Below are 20,157 nucleotides of genomic sequence, written 5' to 3'. Positions count from 1 at the left end.
TGATTTAATTAGTATTAACTCAAGTAGATTCTTTAGGATGAGTTAAGAACTTCAAATTTAGACAACATTTCTTTAATATTTGAATTTTCATTTGGAAATTGAACCCACACGATGACCACACTGGTATGTTCGACTACGTTTTAACTAGGTTACCGAGACGTTTAAACGTAGTAAAGAGTGTCCATAAGTTAACTGAAATGTTGAGTCCACTTGACTGAAATCATTTTTAAAACAAAATGGCAAACCCTTATCCTAAAAAAAGAAAATTTTTTAATCATAATGTTAAATTAAAAATATGAGTTAAACTTCTTCTTGAAAGCCAACACCCTATGTCATAATACAATATTTGTGTTTAAAGCAAAAATTAAGATAAAGTGTTTGCTTTGTATTTACATACATATTGTACATACTTCATTATTTCGGAAGTGTTTTAATTTCTCATACCATATTAATTTCTTCCACCTAGAAAAAATATTTCATTTTATATGCTTTTTCAGCTTTCTTTGCGCACAGAGATTAACTCTGTGGGTTTCATCTTCTTCAATTAAATGATTAAAACTTTTGGCTGGTGTAAGCACAAAACAAAATAATTCAGAAGTTAATTTTTTCTAGACAAGACGTGGAAAGATAATGACATCGTAAAAAAAATCTCATTTTATCATATAAGTAATTACAAGTTGACTTAAATGTCAACAGTGACCTCTAAGAGCTCCACGAGAAACCATTAAATGTTATTATTAAAATGTTTTCCTCCAACCTATGTTAATGAGTATATAAATACATTAACCATTTTTCGGGGATTTACCTTTTATTTTCATAAACTCAGTGAAATTTTTTTATCAAAAAAAAAAGCAAAAATGTTTCCTCAAACAATAAAAAGTCTGCTGAAAATGGGACAGCAGTAATTTTTTGCTAAAATAGCAAACAATTTCTGCATTTTTCAGATGATAACAAATTAAAACTAGCCTAAAAATTTCAAATATTCTTAAAAAATTTGTATATTGACTCTTACCTTATATTTTGTAGTATTTAAAGATTTAAAATACCAGCAGACAAAATATTTACTAAAATCATATTGAAGCTATTTAACAAAAGATTTACCGCTATCATGACCAAAAATGTATATTAACATATAGAGATTGATTTAATCATTGCTTTGAAGTTCATAATTTGAGAAAGTTTCCTTCAATAGTTGAAAAATTGGAACTTATAATCAACAGACAGTGTTTGCTGATATCAGCAAACTTATTTCTCTGGGTGTATAGGGTGTTTATGAACAAGAGGACACCATAGCACAGAGTTTAGCACGTCCACCTATGACGCTGAACGCCTGGGTTCGAATCCTGGCGAGAACATAAGAAAATTTTTCAGCGGTGGTTATCCCCTTCTGATGCTGGCGACATTTGTGAGATACTGCACTAATTGGTATGGCAGCCATGTAAAAACTTCCCTACAAAGAGGTTTCCCATTGTGGCACGCCGTTCAAGCTCTTCTATTCTATTCTATATTCAACTGAATTTGACTTATAATGGTGAGGACATTGATTTTGTACATAGTCTGAAATGCTTGGGTGTCACCATTGATGATAAACTCTCGTTTGATGTGCGTATTCATTACGTAGTTAGTCAAAATATTTTGGCAGCCCATCAACAAACTAAAAACTGATTATAAAAAGAATACGTTGAGTTAATTATTATTAACTCGAGTAGATTCCTTAGGATGGGTTAGAAACTTGAAATTTAGACAACATTTCTGTAATATTTGAATTTTCATTTGGAAATTGAACCCACACGATGACCACTGGTATGTTCGACTACATTGTCAACTCGGCTACCGAGACGTTTAAGCGTAGTAAACGTAATTGAAGAAAGTAAACTCAAATTTTGAATCCACTTGACTGAAATCATTTTTAAAACAAAATGGCAAACCCTTATCCTAAAAAAAGAAAATTTTTTAATCATAATATTAAATTAAAAATATGAGTTAAACTTCTTCTTGAAAGCCAACACCCGATGTCATAATACAATACTTGTGTTTAAAGCAAAAATTAAGATAAAGTGTTTGCTTTGTATTTACATACATATTGTACATACTTCATTATTTCGGAAGTGTTTTAATTTCTCATACTATTTTAATTTCTTCCACCTAGAAAAAATATTTCATTTTATATGCTTTTTCAGCTTTCTTTGCGCACAGAGATTAACTCTGTGGGTTTCATCTTCTTCAATTAAATGATTAAAACTTTTGGCTGGTGTAAGCACAAAACAAAATAATTCAGAAGTTAATTTTTTCTAGACAAGACGTGAAAAGATAATGACATCGTAAAAAAAATCTCATTTTATCATATAAGTAATTACAAGTTGACTTAAATGTCAACAGTGACCTCTAAGAGCTCCACGAGAAACCATTAAATGTTATTATTAAAATGTATCCCTCCAACCTATGTTAATGAGTATATAAATACATTAACCATTTTTCGGGGATTTACCTTTTATTTTCATAAACTCAGTGCAATTTTTTTATCAAAAAAAAGCAAAAATGTTTGCTGAAACAATAATAAAGTCTGCTGAAAATGGGAAAGCAGTAATTTTTTGCTAAAATAGCAAACAATTTCTGATTTTTTCAGATGATAAAAAATTAAAACTAGCCTAAAAATTTCAAATATTCTTCAAAAATTTGTATATTGACTCTTACATTATAGTATTTAAAGATTTAAAATACCAGCAGACAAAATATTTACTAAAATCATATTGAAGCTATTTAACAAAAGATTTACCGCTATCATGACCAAAAATGTATATTAACATATAGAGATTGATTTAATCATTGCTTTGAAGTTCATAATTTGAGAAAGAAAATTGGAACTTATAATCAACAGACAGTGTTTGCTGATATCAGCAAATTTATTTCTCTGGGTGTATAGGGTGTTTATTAACAGGAGGACACCGTAGCACAGAGGTTAGCATGTCCACCTATGACGCTGAACACTTGGGTTCGAATCCTGGCGAGATCATAAAAAATTTTTTCAGCGGTGGTAATCCCCTTCTGATGCTGGCAACATATGTGAGATACTGCACTAATTGGTATGGCAGCCATGTAAAAACTTCCCCACAAAGAGGTGTCGCACTGTGGCACGCCGTTTAAGCTCTTCTATAAAAAGCAGGCCGCTTAACATTGATCTTAAACTTGAATCGGACAGCACTCATTGATATGTGAGATGTTTTCCCCTGTTTCTTAATGGAATGTTCATGGGAAAATTTGCATTTATATGAACATGAAGTCAATCTGGTAATTACAACCGATCTTCTTAAATATTTAACGGATGACTTATCCTGGGGTGAAATAGAGAGTTTTAAATGAACAACCCGCTTTTTAAATCCCACCGAGCGGACAATATTTGCCAAAGTTGTAGAAAGATGTTAAACCCCGTTTACACTGGTCATTAAATCCGGAGTAAAGGATGGCGTCAGCTGATTTTATAAAGGGAAAACAGTTGATCGAGCCATTAAATCCGGATTTAAAGAACAGTCAGTGTAAACGGGGTTTTAGACACAATTTGATAAATCCAATCTCGAAAACTAATCATTCAAGAACCCGGCTATTTGGAAAAATTTATTTGTCAAACCCTCTTGAAATGCCGATAAAGTGGGTATTTTATACCCTACACCACTACTGTGGTGCAGTGAGAGATAGACCCATTGATAAGTATACCGTTTGACTCAGAATCACTTTCTTATTCGATATGGCATGAAGGATTTTCACTTGACCCTCGACATTATAGATGAATTTCATAGAAATTCAGATTAGATATAGCTGCCATATGTATATATGTCGTTAAATTTTAACTTCTAGAGTCACATCAAGCGCATTTATTGATCTTGAAAACGCTTTCCTGGACCACTGCCAAAGTATATGAGAAGTTTGGTCGAAATCGATTCAAATTTAAGTGTAGATCCCATATATATGTTCGTCCGATTTTGAGAAATATTGCAATAAAGCGCTTATTTGTTAACCGATTCTCTCGAAATTTGGTAGAAAGGATTTTTTTATGACTCTGGACATCACTAGTGAATTTCATAAAAATCGGTCCAGATTTAGATACACATTTTTTGACAAATCTTGCCAAAATTTTGCACAACGCTTTTCTCGACGAGTACCACATTATCTAAGAAGTTTGATCGAAATCGGTTCATATTTAGATATAGCTTTAACACATATGTTCGTCAAATTTTGGGTAATTTGCAATAAGTTGTCATTTGTGAACCGGAACAAGTAAAAACGGCACTTTTAAAATTTAGTGGTATACATCCTATGTATACCCACTAGCATGGATTTTCGACGGATCTTATATTTAAGGTTCTATCACACTATATGTTCTTGTCTTATGACATATCACCTTTTATGTATCATTGGTATTTCATCATGTGTGTCAAAATTGCCAAACTACATACGATTCATGATTTTTGCTATAACACCAGTATGTTATTTTTGTATGACATAACCGAAATATGTGAACAAAAGCTGATTTAGTATGGCTACAAATTGTAAAATTTTTGAAGGAAATTTAATTTTGGGGTTGCTTTCATTCAACTGACAACAAAAACAGCTGATTTCTTAATGTTTTTGACAGCATCGCTCAAATTAACAAAATAACAGTGCTTTTTTTAATAGTGATTTTCATGGGTAATTTTATTCGTATCACACTAGGTTAGGTTGAAAAGAGGGTGCAGATATTAATCCGCCCCATGCCACTATGGGCATACACCTAAGCCAGAAATCGGCTTGTTGTGCGCTCTAAAAAACTATAAAGTAACCTCTAAAAAGAATATTTTAAGGTAGGAATTCCGTGCTGCTTACAAAATCCTTAATTGTTTTCAATACCACTCCCTTAAGTTGGTTCATGTCTGGTATTGTGTCTCCACCTAAGTGCTCTGTTAGACGCGAAAGCCGGGCAATGACAAAGGAAAAGCTCCTACGTCTCATCATCTTCCCCACATGCCTTACACATGCTATCACTTGCCGCACCGATTTTACATAAGTGAGCACGTAGTCCTATTTTTCCCATTATGATACCAATAGCTATACTGACCTCCTTCTTACTTCCTTACAGTAGTAGCCTCGTCTTCTCGCGATCTGGGTCTCCCATAGGATTTTCGCCGTCGTACCGACCGTTTCGCTGCTCCACAATGTTGCATGCGCATTCGTCGCTCACTCCCTTAACTCGGACTGCGTCGACCGGAAAGGCTTCGAGTTAATCAAGTTTATTGACGCCAGTACTCTGGCTTTCACCGCCAAATCGTCCGCCTTTCATTTCCCCTGACTTTAATGTAAGAGCCGGCATCCAAACGATGCGGATTTTGCCATTCTCAGAAAAGGCGTTAATCTCCTTTTTACCCTACAAGACTGTTCGTGACCTTACCGTCCTGGTTGTTTTTGCCCTTATGGCAATTTTACTGTCGGTAAAAATGTTCACACTCGCTCCGCCTATGCCAAGACAACATGTTCTCTGAACCTGTTGTATGGTCCTTATGTTGCACTTTTTCTCCATAGCAGACCACCAAACTAATGAGGCGTAAGTAAGTATTGGTTTAATCAGGCTCCTGTAGAGCCAGTGGACTATCCTCGGATTCAAGCCCCATTTCGAGCCTAAGACCCGTCTGCATAGTACCCAACATCTGAATGTGACACTTCTAATTCAGATTCCTGTCCAAGATCACACCTAAGTATTTGACGGTGTCAGATATCGAAATCGTCTTATTGAGGAAACGTGGTGTGTTAAATTGAACCACCTTCATCTTCCTTGTGAACCGCCATATTTCACTCTTCTCTGGGTTAAAATTGAGACCTCGAGGTCTAGCCCAGTTATATGCAAGGCCCTTTCGGCTCTTCTGCATAGTTCATTCGGATCCTTACCCCTTAGAAATATTATAACATCGTCGGCATAGCAGACGGGTTCGAATCCTTCCCCAGGCAGCATCCGTAATAGGTCATTTATGGTGGTCACCCATAGGAGTGGCGTGCCTTGTGCCACTTTCTCCCTTATATTTATGCCATTAAACACACAATTTATCCAGCTGTTCCTTAGCATATGGTTTATCCAGTCACTAAGCGCCGGGTCCACCTGATACTGGTCTAAGGATTGGATCAGTGCGTCGATACGCACATTGTTAAAAGCCCCCTCGATGTCAATGCATACAGTATCACACTATGTTTGCAACTTTAAAAATACCAAAATTTGACATGTCATGAGACAAGAACATGTAGTGTGATGACACCTTTACTCTTACACTCAGTAGAGTAGCCATCTTAAAACTAAATCAACATTCTCCAACTCATCCTATGCAGCGATCAATAAATAATAGATGATTGATAAGTTCGTGTATTGAGGCCGACGACTATTTTCTAACACTGATGTCAGTTAATTAAAACAAATGTCAAAATATAAATTCATATTCATCACACGGCTAATGGTCGGTAAATAAATATTAGTATATTAAGATTGAAATATTTGTCGTGCAACATGTTGGTCAATTGGTGTCAACTTTTATTTCCGCTACATATGTTCTCAACAAACCCTTGACAATAATGGCGTTAATGTTGTTTTTAAACATTTAAATAAATCAAAAAAAAAAAAAAATACAAAGCACAAGTTCTCAAATATTCCCAAATGAATCATCTAAACTTATAAATGCTAATTTTTCTAGTATGCAACCCGTAGAATAGTAGCATTTATTAGTCAAGTGTTTTTGGAGTTTCATTTTGTTTCTTAAAATCATTGCCAATTTGTCATATATCTTTGCTTGTTTTCTTGTTGTTTTTTTTTTTAATTATTTCTTTTAATTTCGTTTAGTACTTTAGTCTCTAGACCTCATACGCGTTTTAACCCGGACCACCATCGTTGTGGGGGTTATTATTGTTATTGTCAAGTTAAGTCAAGTGTAGGTAAATATGTACATATGTACGAGTATATGGGGATGGCCATTACTTGGTAGTGTTCATTGGCCTGTTTTTTTGTGTCACGGAGTTATGAATTCGCATTAACTTAAATAGAAACAATTACAATTATTTTCTTGAACATGAACATAAAATGATGTCTACTCGACGGGATGGATCGACATTGATATACCCCCAATTGTATGAATGAATGAATAAGAGACTGAATGGATGGTTGGATAGTTGGATGGATGTGCCTATATCAGGCATACTATGTGGATTCATTGTTTAAAATGACAATCTTACGATGTTGTATTTTAATAGATGCGTACACTGCACAAGAATTTAATAAGTACAATATGTTGGTAAAACAACAAATCAAACGTTATAGGTAGGTGGAAGAAGCTATGCTGCATTTGCAACATGGAAAATAGATGATATGAATCTGGTGCTTGATATTGTTCCAAAAAAAAAACTACACAATCAAAATACGCTCTGGGTAATTGCTAAAGCTGTTTGATTCCTTTTATAAAGAATTTTCTTTTCAAAACACACACTCGAAGTACTACCTTGTTACAAATAAATGGTTAGGTCACTTGCGAAAACATAAAGTGGATAGGCCCCATGAACATCATTAAGGATGTCACATCAGCCGATTGAAAGTGTCAACAGATAGGAGAAACCGTAAACAATGAATGAATGTAAAAAGAGAAGAAGTTGACATCTTCAATGCCAAAAATTTAAAAAAAAAATTATGTCGGCTGATCGCTTGGCTTAACCTTATTCAGTGAATCCTGTGTTCTTATTAACATTTTATGCAGTGTAATCTTACAACTCGCCAAGTTCATTTGATGTATAGCAGCAATGTGTCTTCGGTCAATGTTGTATGCTGTGGATAATCAAGTTGTCTTCAGTTTTGTCATAGTCAAAATGTATTCATTGTCAGTTTGAATATGTTTTACGTTGGGATAGCTATTACGAAAATACAAATCAAAATAGCTATGGGTATGGTTGTAACCATTCATAATGTTTTTAGATTGAAAGCCATGGGAACTGAACATATCTGACATAGGAACACACATTTTGGGTAAAATTCGTAAGTAGGAGGTGGCAAGACATGATTTAGAGCCAAAGAAAAGTTTTTAAACAAAGCCTGGTCACGTTCGTATGCCACGATTAAAAGTAATAAATGGTGGCAACAACATTTCAGGCAATTAATATGTATAACAAGACATAAATTGCCAATACTGCCACAGGTGCCGATGGACAGCTGAGAGTGTTTTTTTTTTAATTGTTATTGAAACAGCAAATCATTGAAATCATGCAAAGAATTTTTATGTGACATATAATTGTTGCATGTCTGCTAAAACTTTCATATCTTAATTACACTCCCCATCAAATTAGCCGACTTTTCCGGGTTCAAGCTAAACTACTATGATGATATTATCACTCACTGTAAAACACCACTACGTATCGTTCAACAATTGGCAAGTAGTAGATGATATTAAAAAAATCTCAAATATTTTGAAATTTCTTTCCAATAGATACAATCAATTAAAATCGAATATGTAAATTAAATTGGCGTGGAATGCAATTAAGTCACAATCCCGCCAGCAAGCAATTTAAAAAAGATACAAGTAAGACAGACAAAGTGACACAGACAAACATAGAGAGTAGTGAACTCACATATTGTCATATTAATCATCGTCTGGAATAACACACAAACAATCCATTTCTAATAGTTAGATAGACAATTTGTCTGCGACAAGTACTCTTCCTCTTACTATTTGGAATTTTCTTATCAAACAATCTTTTCTCTTTAATGATTTTTAATAATTGTCTTTTGAGTTTATATAAGGAATGGCAACTGAAGCGCCTTTTTTCGATAGCAGACGCCAAGGTTCTACTATTTAATGCCACATTTATATGCCATTCGCCAGAGATCATGTGGTATTCTCTGAAGAAAATTATTAAATTAATTTAAAACGCGTAAATCAAATATGGCTTTGTTATTGGGGTGGTTCCCTGGGAGATATGTAGAAAAAAATCATACAACAAGTAAAGGCGTACTAAGTTCGCACAGAGCAGAACAGAACACTCCGTGCCAAACTGTAGACAAATCGGATAATAATAACGGCTTCTAGCTGCTCAAGAAGTTAGGTTGAAGGACCACTTTATATGGGAGCTTTATCCAAATCTGAACCGATATTGCCTATTTGCAATCCCCAAAAACCTACATCAATTAGAAGTACTTTTGTCTTTAGAGAAAATTTTATTAAGTGTTTCTTTAGAGATGAGATAATTAAATTTTGTCTTTAAAGAATATTTTACTAAAAACTTCTTGAACGGAAATTTTATTGAAAAGTTGTCTTAGAAAAAATTTTAATAAAGTTTTTTCATTTGAGAAATGTTAATTAAATTAAAAAAAAATCTAAATAAAAAGATTCGGCGGAGCCCAGCCCAGTGAGAGCCGTTGCCGTTATCCAGCGCTCGAAGACACCATGTGAATACCATGGGAGTAGTGTTATTGTGTAGACAAAAAATCTGCCACTACACAAAAACACTTGCATTGGGAAAAGTACAGCTAATAAACGGTGGTTTCGAGCGTGGCTAATGTGGTATTCGAGCGTGGCTAATTAGGCGTTTTCGCAATAAATTCGGTATAAGTACAACATACAAACGTACGGCCCAAAGAAGAGAAACAAAAAAAAAATTAAATTATCTTCGCCCTAACAAGCAAAAAACTTCAAAATGAAAAGATTCGCCGGATCCCGGCTGGGAATCGAAACTGGGCACACGGAGCAACAACAAGAGCCGTTGCCTAGCGTTAGATGCCATCAATACAACTTCCAACAGATGCACAGAATCACGTGTATACCACGGAAGTGTAGTGTAATTGTGGTGGCAAAAAATCTGCATTGGGAAAAGTACAGCTAACAGACGGGGTTTTCAAACGTAGCTAATGTGGTATTTACATCATAGATGCGTTTTCGCTATAAGTACAACATAACAACGTACGGCCTTGAAGCCTTCACACCTAATACGCGTTCCATAGTGGTTGATGTGTGTTGCGATCTCTGGCTTTCCTTTTCCATTGGCAAAGAAAATCTCCGATCATTCAGTTCGAAAGAAACTTTGTCATTAGAGAAATTTTATTTAAAATTACCCGAACCGGTCCCGCTCCTCTGTGCCTTCTTTAACTGCCTAATATCTTTTTAGGTTGGGGACACTTCGCCCTTAATGTGGATATCGAATTCGTACTACTGTAGCCTATGTCCGCTTATGACGCTGAACGCCTGCATTCAAAACCTGGCGAGAACATCAGACTAAATTTAAAGCGGTTGTTATCTCCTTTTAATGCTGGCGACCTTTCCAAGTGCCATCTAAATTCGCCCCAAAGAGGTGTCGCACTGCGGCACGTCGTTCGGACTCGGCTATAAAAAAGGTCCCTCATCATTGAGTTTAAACTTAAATCGGAAAGCACTAACTGATGTGTGGGAAGTTTGCCCCTGCTCGGTTCCTGGGTAAATTTTTATTCTACTCCTAAATGCCTTTCTTTTGAGTCCTATATTACCGTATTGGTAAATATTAAGCAGAAATATCGATTTTTTCTGTCCATTTCTGTTTTAGTTTTTTATGAGGCAATCTGAGTGAAGGGAGAAACATCGATGTTTTTCGATCGATGTCTCAATTTCTTTCTTACCTAAAAAAAGAAAGCTAACTTCTGCAAAAACATCGATGTTTCTGCCTGCACTAAGATTGCCTCATAAAAAATTAAAAAAGAAATGGACAAAAAAACATCGATGTTTATGCCTTCTTTCCTCATCTTTCCGCATTTCTTATTTTGTTTTGTGTTTTCGTTTTTAATGTTAAAAAAAAGGTTGGAAAACATCGATGTTTCATCTACATCGATGTTCTCTTTCAGAAACATCGATATTTCTTGGTTCGATGTCGCACCACTAATGAGCCCCATAATGGCATGATCGGTAAATAAGTTCTGTTCGAATGCCAGTGTATTTGTCCCGAAAATGAGAATCAATTTCCCGAAAATCAATCAAGATCCACCCCAAATAGCTTTTATATAATAGGGAGGTATTTTAGGGTGGGGTGGCTCTCCATACACATGGCTCTTCAATTGGATATCAAATTCGTTTTTCCTCTCAAGCTCCGAAACAGCTCTATGTTGTCCCGATTGGTCTATATATATAATTGGCGGGTTTTGGGAGGTCCCCGAGCCACTTGAGCCCCATATTGCCATGGTTTGTTTTTTATAAATCGTTTGGAGGGTGTTTTGGGGCTGAGGCGGCCACAGGCACTATGCCCTGATATTAGATATCAAATACGTTCTTTACTCTCAAGTACCGTTGTTTCATATTTCCATAGTCGGAAATTAAATTCTGTTTAGGGGGTGAATTAGAGCGTATCGAATGTATCAGTTTAGAGAAGTTTTGACATTGGGGCGGCCCGGTGGGTACTTGGACCCAAATTTTAATACGATATTCATTTTGTAGTCTCCAAAACCTTTCATTTGATACCCATATTGTGCCTCTCGGTCCATTTTTGGTTTTGGGTGGCGTTGTTGGGGTAAGGGGGAGTGTCCGCCCCCATCCGATATCTAAAAATTATGTAGCCTATGTTACCGTCTAGATAAATCCACACAATCTGTGAAAATTTTAAGTAAATTAGTTCAGCCGTTTTTGATTCTACGCAACAAACAAAACGAATCCTAAATAGTGATTTGCCCACCTACCAAAAACGCCCATTTTGGGGCGTTTTTTTGGAGGTGGGGTGACCCCCTATACTTCGATATTAATTTGTATGCCAGATTCGTAATCCCCTCCCAAATACCTTTCATTTGAGCCCCATATTGACATGAACATCCAAGATGTCTGTTTGGGGGAGTTTGGGGGTGGCCCGATGGGTACTTACTCTCAAATGTTATGGCCATATTCGTATTCTACTCTCCAAATCAGATAAATCCACACAATATGTGCAAAATGTAAGAAAATTGGTTTAACCGTTTTTGATTCTACGCAACAAGCAAACAAAACGAATCCTAAATAGTCATTTGCCCATTTGAGGCGTTTTTGGGAGGTGGGGTGACCCCCTATACTTTGATCTTATTTTGTATGCCCGATGGGTACTTACTCTCAAATGTTATGGCCATATTCGTATTCTACTCTCCAATACCTTTTTTTTGGTACCCATATTGTCCCAATCGGTCCACTTTTGATTTTGGGTGGAGTTTTTGGCATAAGAAATTAGAGAAAATTCCTTAAAAATTTTTTCTCTAGAAAAAATTTCATGAAATTTTTTTATACCCTACACCACTACAACAGGGTATTATAACTAAGTGCATTTGTTTGTAACACCGAGAAGGAAGGGAGATATACCCCTTGATAAGTATACCGATCGACAAAGAATCACTTTCTGATTCGATTTAGCTAGGTCCATCTGTCCATGTTAATTCGTACAAAATAGTTCTCATCACAGTTTTCATCTGATCGTCAAATTTTGCGCAGGCATGTTTTTCAACCTAGAGACGAAGCCTATTGAAATCGGTTCAGATTTGGTTATAGCTCGTCCGATTTTCAGCAATAATGCAATAAAATGGCCATTTGTTAACCGATTCTCTCGAAATTTGGCAAGAAGGATTTTCTCTTGACTCTCAATATTGCTAGTGAATTTTATAGAAATCGGTTCAGATTTAGATATAGGTGCCATATATGTATATGGCCCGATTGCCACTTCTAGAGCCGCTGCAAGCGCATTTATTTATCAATCTTGCTAAAATTTTGCACAATGCTTTCTTCGACGACTATTATAATATCTGAGAAGTTTGCTGGAAATCGGCTCAGATTTAGATATAGCTCCCTTTTATATGTTCGTCAGATTTTGGGTAATTTGCAATAATGTTGTCATTTCTCAACCGTAGGTATTACAGTTTGAACATATTTCCTCGAAATGTGGTACGGATTGTTTAATAACCCATCTGAAAAATATCCGCCGAGGTCCATCAAAATTGGTACCACATGATACTTATAGGGTAGGGGTAGGATATTATACAGTCGGCACCGCCCGACTTTTGCCCTTCCTTACTGGGTTAAAATATATATATATATATATATTTTGATAAATACTTACATATTTTGTCTTAAGAGTAAATTTATCAAATTTTTTAGAAATCTTGTCATAGGAAATAAATTTTTAGAATTTTTTTGTCTTCGGAGTAAATTTTACTGAATTTATAGAAAATTTCATTTAACATTTGCATTAAGGAAAAATTATAGTTATGGAGAACTGTGCAGTTTGGAAGTATCATAATGTATTTAATGTTTATATCCCTATAATTTAGTTAAACTTGGATCGGTAAGACATACATATTTTATATGTATTTTTAACAGACTTTTTAATCTGACGAGGTGAAATTTAAGCCTGCACGTGCCTACTAACGTTATTTCAAAATTTGTTCAGTATTTTACCAATATAAATGTGGTAAACATTCTAAGATCTACCAAAAAAAAAAAGGAATTTAAACCAAACCAGTTTATGAATAAAGTTTTCGTAAAGAAAACAACAATAATGGAATAAAAATTAAAAAATGCATTTAATTCCGGTTCATAATTTGCATTTAAAAAGAAGATTGCCACAAGAGAAAAGTAGAATTTACTTAATTTGGTGTTTATTTTTTGGGAAGACATTCGACACATACTCAAACCAGATGGACTATGGCATAGTCATCGCCAAACCCATCCCCATCATCACCAAGAGCCTGTTGCTATTGTTATGGTGGTGGTGATGGTGGCTTAAGTCTTATATATTAATTGTCCCAATTAATAAAATCGAAAAACATGAGTTTGCGAAACAACAAGAAACACGCCAAAAGTGAATGTCAATTGAATTGAGAAAAAGAGAAAAAATGCTAAAGTAAATGTTTAAACAATTCTATTAACATTAATAAATTCTAATAAACAAATGCATCGTTAGTCACAGCAGCAATTGTTTATAATTAAAAAAATTTTTTCTAGAAAGATATAATAAATGATTCTTTTTAGCAAAGTCTGCAACTTTTTATTGGAAGATTCATAATCACGTGTTTGTTCCATATTAATTCACCTTGAAATGGAAATTTTTAGCATTCGACTTAAATGACAGGTTTGTGCTTTAAATTTTATACACTATTCTCTATTAATTATTTCGACATTTGGTAGGTAGATTAGGTATTCTTTGGAAATTTCTTGACAAAATATTCCACTAAGGAATCCGACTCAATATTTTGCTTAATGAAAAGAAACCTCTTTTGTACTGTAGAGTACGAACGACTTGGCGCTTAGCGACACTTCTTCGTTGCGAAATTTAACATTGCTGAATGCCTCAAAAATACCGCCTCCATAGTAAGAGGATAACTAACACTGACATGGTTTCTTGATGTCTACGAAGGCATCGTCAAAATTTTTTCTTTCAAAAAAAAAAAGTGTTTTAAAAGAAAAATTAAAAAAAAAATAGATTTTATTGAATTTGTGTTTACAGTGCAAATTTGCCCATGAACACTCCATAAAGGAGCAGGGGCAAACTTCTCACATATTAATGAGTGCTGTCCGATTCAATTTCAAGGTCAATGACAAGGGGCCTCCTTTTTATAGTCGAGTCCGAACGGCGTGCCGCAGAGCGACACCTCTTTGGGGAGAAGTTTTTACGTGGCAAAGTACCTCACGAATGTAGCCAGGATTTGTAAGGGGATAACCACCGCTGAAAAATTTTCTGATGTTCACGCCGGGATTTCAACCCAGGCGTTCAGCGTCATAGGCGGACATGCTAACCTCTGCGCTACGGTGGAATTTCTGTTTAGAGACATTTTATTAATAAATTTTGGAAAACGTTCGCTCGAAATTCTACTGAAATTTACAGAGTATACAAAATTATAGGGATTTAATTTCTTAATTACTTTTTCTATTATGATCATTTTATTGAAATTTTGTGTTCATAAAAAAATTTATTCCAATTTTGCCCTGAAATATAATTTTGATTTTAGAGCACTGTGCAGAGTTTGGAACTTCTGCATGACCGTGAAATAAATAGTGTATTCGGCAACTCAAAAATGTTTGCAAATTTGCACAAATTGTTACTGGAAGTCATTCGCATAGAGCAGCTGTTTTATAAATACCAGCTTTTTAATTCAAATAAATAGCAAAAGAGAGTAAAGGCTGTACTTACTCTCCTGCAAATTTTTTACTGGAAAAGTATGCTAACAGACCTAAAGTTATCTTTAAATAGCAGAGACACAAACCCATTCACTTACCAGCGCTCTGTTAAGCAGAGCTATGCTAAGAGCATAAGAAAATATAATAAATAAAATCAAGAAAAAAATTAAAAACATCACAAAAACAACAAAAGGAACTCTAAATGAACTACAAACATTTCGAATTTTGTAAAAAATAAAGTAACAACGTAAGAATTGGATAACAAACACATCTACAACACTAAAAAGTTCAAACCAAAGGATGCACAAACTGGGAGAGATGCGGAATACCCACTTATTGTAAAGGAAGCTCTCAATGTCTACAATTCCACAAACAGATTACAGTATTTGAGGTATTTGGCATTTAAAATTAATGCTAGAATAAACAGAAAGCCCCACTGTGCAAAAACTGGGAGGGATCAAAGGCGGATTGAATAAGGTGGTCTCACGCGAACAACTGTTAACAGCCGGCCAGGTTTGACGGTATTAAGATGTCAGATTTTTGTTTGCATTCTCATTGTTGTTATCTTCTTATTCGCATATTCTCTGCATTTACGCACACGTATAAACACACACAAATTTCGTCATGATAGGCGCCATGACATCTCAATATCTAAATATTTAAAGATTGTAGCGGGATTTCAAACGATGGACGGACATTCATAGTTTTACGAGGATAAAGAACATATACACAGAAAAACAAGGTTTCTGAAAACTTAAGTTTTTTCCTTGCTCAAAAGATTTTATGGAAGTATCCCCGCCCTTCAGCGGTGGTAGATGCGTTTTTAACCTTGGCTAACAATTTATCGACTTTGAATAACAGATTATTAATCTACTCGCAATTACCTTTCGTTTGAGTCCAAGATTGTCCTGACGGGTCCATACACCAACAAAATACGATTTTTGGGGGATGGGGTGGACCGCGGATGGGTTTTTGAATCCAATTTTGAATAACATTTGAATCCCTCATTACCATGATCGTCAGTTGGTCAAGGGACACAGACACTTGGTTTCTGATATTATTATTAGATTCATAATCTACTTCATAATCATATAGCCTTACATGTTTGGGATGGGCTGCCCACTTCTTCTTGACATGAAACTTTTAAATCAGATTGGAGATCTTGACTCGAGTATCTTTCGTTTAGGTTCCTTATTTTCCCAATCTATGAACATGTCTTTTTGGAGGGTTTAAGTTGGGTTATCATAAAATTGCAAACAGAATTTAGAATAGAACGTTGGTTCTTTGACATCTAAGGTTTTTGAAAGTTAAAGTAAGAGCAAAGACTAGTTACTATTTAATGTCCATACATTGATTGCAATTTAATACCACAAGTGTCAAAAACATCTGATTTTTAAAAGTCAGTCAGTGATGTCATCTGTCATAAACATTATTGGCAACACTGGTCTGACTTTTGAGAATAAATTTAAATAAATATATTCTCACTTACCTTTCTTGTCCTGATCATTTTGGCCAGATCGACAGCGGGAATTTCCAAGAGATGCGATTTAATGGGCGGCAGCTTTTTCCGATTCACCTTGATGTTGGTGAAACGGCTATAGGGTACAACGAACCAACTGAACACGATCATAGCCGTACGCAGAAAGCGCCGCATTATGTACCCCATAATTCTGGAACAAAGTAGGACAGCAATTTTGGCGGTTTTTATAGATAACAGGGGATAAACAGGAAATAAAATATAAGTTGGTATTGTTTTTAAACGTCAAATAGTTGTTTGGGGCCTCTTCAACAAGAAGAAGAGGCTTAAGTAGGGAGAGAGAAAGAGAAACTGGGTCAAATTGCTAATTGCTCTCTGTTAGGTGATGTATGGCTTTACTTATTATTTACGTTTTGTGTGTGTTTTTTTTTAATATTTCAAATTTGGTTTTATTGCCACCAGTACACTTTTCTCAATGGTCATTAGTTTCGCCTGGTTTATTTTATACATGCAACATAATGTTGCTAGCTTCTTTTGATTTTGTTTGTCTATGTTTGTTTTGTTTTGCTTTGTTGAGTTTTTTTTTTCTTTAAGAGTTTTTTCAACCATTGGCCAATTTGGTTTAGCTGCTGCTCTCATCTAGTGTTATCTATTTTAGAGTGTTGTGGTTGAGAGAGTAAAGAAGAGGAGAGAGTGCTAAAACCAAAGGCATGGTGTCAGCTGCTGCTGTTTCTGACTGTTAAACACTGCCTGTAAGCCTTGTAACACGCCAAATTACAATGACAACGTCAGCGTCTCGCGGCGACAACACAAACGGCCTTACTGCTGTTACCACTTATGGAGGCATTTAATGTGACGAACTCGAATGCTTACTTTGCTTTGTGCATGTATTGATTTGCCAAAAGCCACAAGGATTGTGCAATATTTTAGCTAGCAAGCCACAAAGTGCTTGTGGCTGAAGCTTACAGCTGGTGGTAAAACCACTTAAGATGATGACTGCTGCTGCTGGCCAGTTAATGGTATTTGTTGGTCTTTTCAACTCTGTTACAGCAGCCCCTTTTCCCCCATTTTTTTTTTTTTAAAACTTCTGGGGACTTTTTTTGCACAATAGCAAAAGTGAAGCAGGAGAGAGATGCTATTGATCGAGAGAAGGTTGCACAATGTGTGTTGTAAGCTCAAGTGGTTGTTGTTGCTGCTGCTACTTGTGGTTGAAGTGGCCCCCAGATACGATGACTGATTGTGGGCAATTAAACGATGACCAATGCACCAGCTTTACACATGCGCGAACGCGTAGCAATAAGCAATAACACGAAGGCAAATCGATGCCACAAACGAAATAATCACACCGACGCAACAAGTGACTGACTGACTGAGTGAATGTTTGATTGAAAGGCAGCTAAGGTGCGAGCTAGAGATTGAATTTTGGTTCAGGGGTTGTTCAATGTTGTTATGGCAACGAAAATAGGTTTGCTCATAACAGGCGTTTCAGGTAAATGGGGTTACACTTGTGACTTCTTTCACACCAAACAAAGGAAACATTTAATGTTGTTGCTGCTGTTTTTGAATTACTTGGCAATAGCCAACATGTGGTATTTCCAGCAACAAAAAGTATGTCATTAAAATATACATCCACAGCTGCACTCACTGAAATCAAAAGATTTCAAAATCTTTGGTACACTTTTTCTTAAAACTTTCAATAAACACAGAAAACTTGATTCTGTTTTATTTCTATTTTTCTTATCTTTTGCAAAATTAATTCTATTTTGTATAAATCTTTTAATATTTTACGTTTTCATTTGAAACTTTAATTATTTTTGAAATTTGTTGTATAGGTGCTTTGTTTTACACATCTGTTTTCGTTTATTAATGACTTTTTTTTTATTTTAATACACTCCGAGTTAAAATTCAGCCCCTCCCCGTTTTCGGCTGTTGCAAAAATTTGATTTTAATTACAGTGCAGAAGGGGGTAATTTCTATTGATTTTTTTTGTAAAAATATTTTATTTTTGGTTTTAAACAAAAAATTGCATTCATCAACAATTCAGCACTAACGCCATTAGGCTTGCTGCCTATGATTGTTGCACACTTTTTCGTTTCATTTAACGTTGCGCGCTTTCCCGTCCCTCACTGCTGTGAGGCGAGTAGTATAATATATACACGGACACCCAGCGTTCATATAGAAAGACAGCAACAGCAACAATGACTATGACAACAATGTTTAGTTTTGTTGTATCGATCGATTTCGGTTTCAGTATCCAAATCTAGACAAAAATCAAAAAATATATATTTTCCCACACACACACACGAGACGAGTATAACAACGCACGACGACCTCTGCTGAGCAAATAGTTTCTTAAGCCATAGTTACATAGTTATTTAAACAAATTGTGTTTTATTGTTCAATTTTTGTAAACAACGAAATAAAAACCCCCAATTCGGTTTTCTTTTCAAGCATACATATGTGTTTGAAGCTGTTCTGCAGTGAACACAATATCTCTTTCTCTCTCTGCACTAGTGCTAGGTTTAGTATTCTCTTTGGTTGCATGGTTGGTTTGATCGTGCTCCAAGAGAGACAATACACCATTTAGAAGGGGAAAATACAATCATCATAATAATTAAACACAAAAACATCTATTGACATTTTTAAAATAAAATAATATAAACAACATTTTATTTGTAAAGAAACTCTTGCACAAATTAAATACAGCGGTCAAAAAAAGTATTCATCATTAGCAAAATTGATAATAAATTCACTTATTTTGGGTAATTGAAGAAAATTTAAAGTAAACAAATAATGCAGTTTTATGCAATAGTTTATTTTTCGTAATATGTTGTAAAATAAATTCAAAAAATAAATTTATTTAGCGCAAAAAATGCAATTTTATATAATAACACCAAAAACAGAACAAAAAAAGTATTCATCATTGATGTGCTATCATCAAAGTCAAATTCAAATATTATTTGGGAATCCCCCTTTTCTGTTTTATTTAGTAAAGGAGGCTTTGCCCTTGACAGCAAATATTTAATTTCATTGAAAATATAGTTTTTGTCAAAATGGGTCGTAAGCAAAACGAGGTTTCTGATGAGGTAAAAGTTTTGATAATAAAACACCACAGGAATGGTTTAACTCAAAAAACTATCAGTGAAATATTAAATAGACCACGATCTACTATACAATTCATCATCAGAAAGTGGACAGAAACGAAAACTGTTGACAATAAACCAAGATCTGGTCGACCAAAAGCACTTTCAGTTGGAGATGTGCGTTGGCTAGTGCATCAAGTTCAGAAAACTCCGAAGACAAATGCGACCATTCTTCGTAAAAACACTATGGAATATTTAGGGAAGGAAGTTACTACACAAACAATTCGAAATACACTCAAAAGGCATAGTTACAGAGGAAGCACTGCACGTAAGAAGCCCTTTATAAATAAAATAAACCGAGTGAAAAGGCTAAACTTCGCAAAAATGTATGTAAAACAGCCCGAATCATTTTGGAAAACAGTCATTTTTGCAGACGAGAGCAAGTTTAATCTTTTTGGGTGCG

At 35.1% G+C, this 20,157-nt stretch overlaps 1 protein-coding gene across 1 annotated transcript in view; it reads right to left on the bottom strand.

The window, feature by feature from the left end:
• Positions 1 to 20,157, bottom strand: part of LOC106096337 (fatty-acid amide hydrolase 2-A) — a 70,022-nt gene that overhangs the window by 16,105 nt on the left and 33,760 nt on the right. Inside the window, exon 2 of the mRNA XM_013264040.2 lies at positions 16,624 to 16,804. Coding sequence (XP_013119494.2) covers positions 16,624 to 16,804 — 181 coding nt within the window. The remainder of the gene's footprint in view (positions 1 to 16,623; positions 16,805 to 20,157) is intronic.

Source organism: Stomoxys calcitrans, chromosome 2 (genome assembly GCF_963082655.1).
Source record: "Stomoxys calcitrans chromosome 2, idStoCalc2.1, whole genome shotgun sequence".
In the NCBI taxonomy this organism is placed as follows: domain Eukaryota; kingdom Metazoa; phylum Arthropoda; class Insecta; order Diptera; family Muscidae; genus Stomoxys; species Stomoxys calcitrans.
Note: the sequence above shows the minus strand (reverse complement) of the source record. Positions and strands in the feature narration are given on the sequence as shown.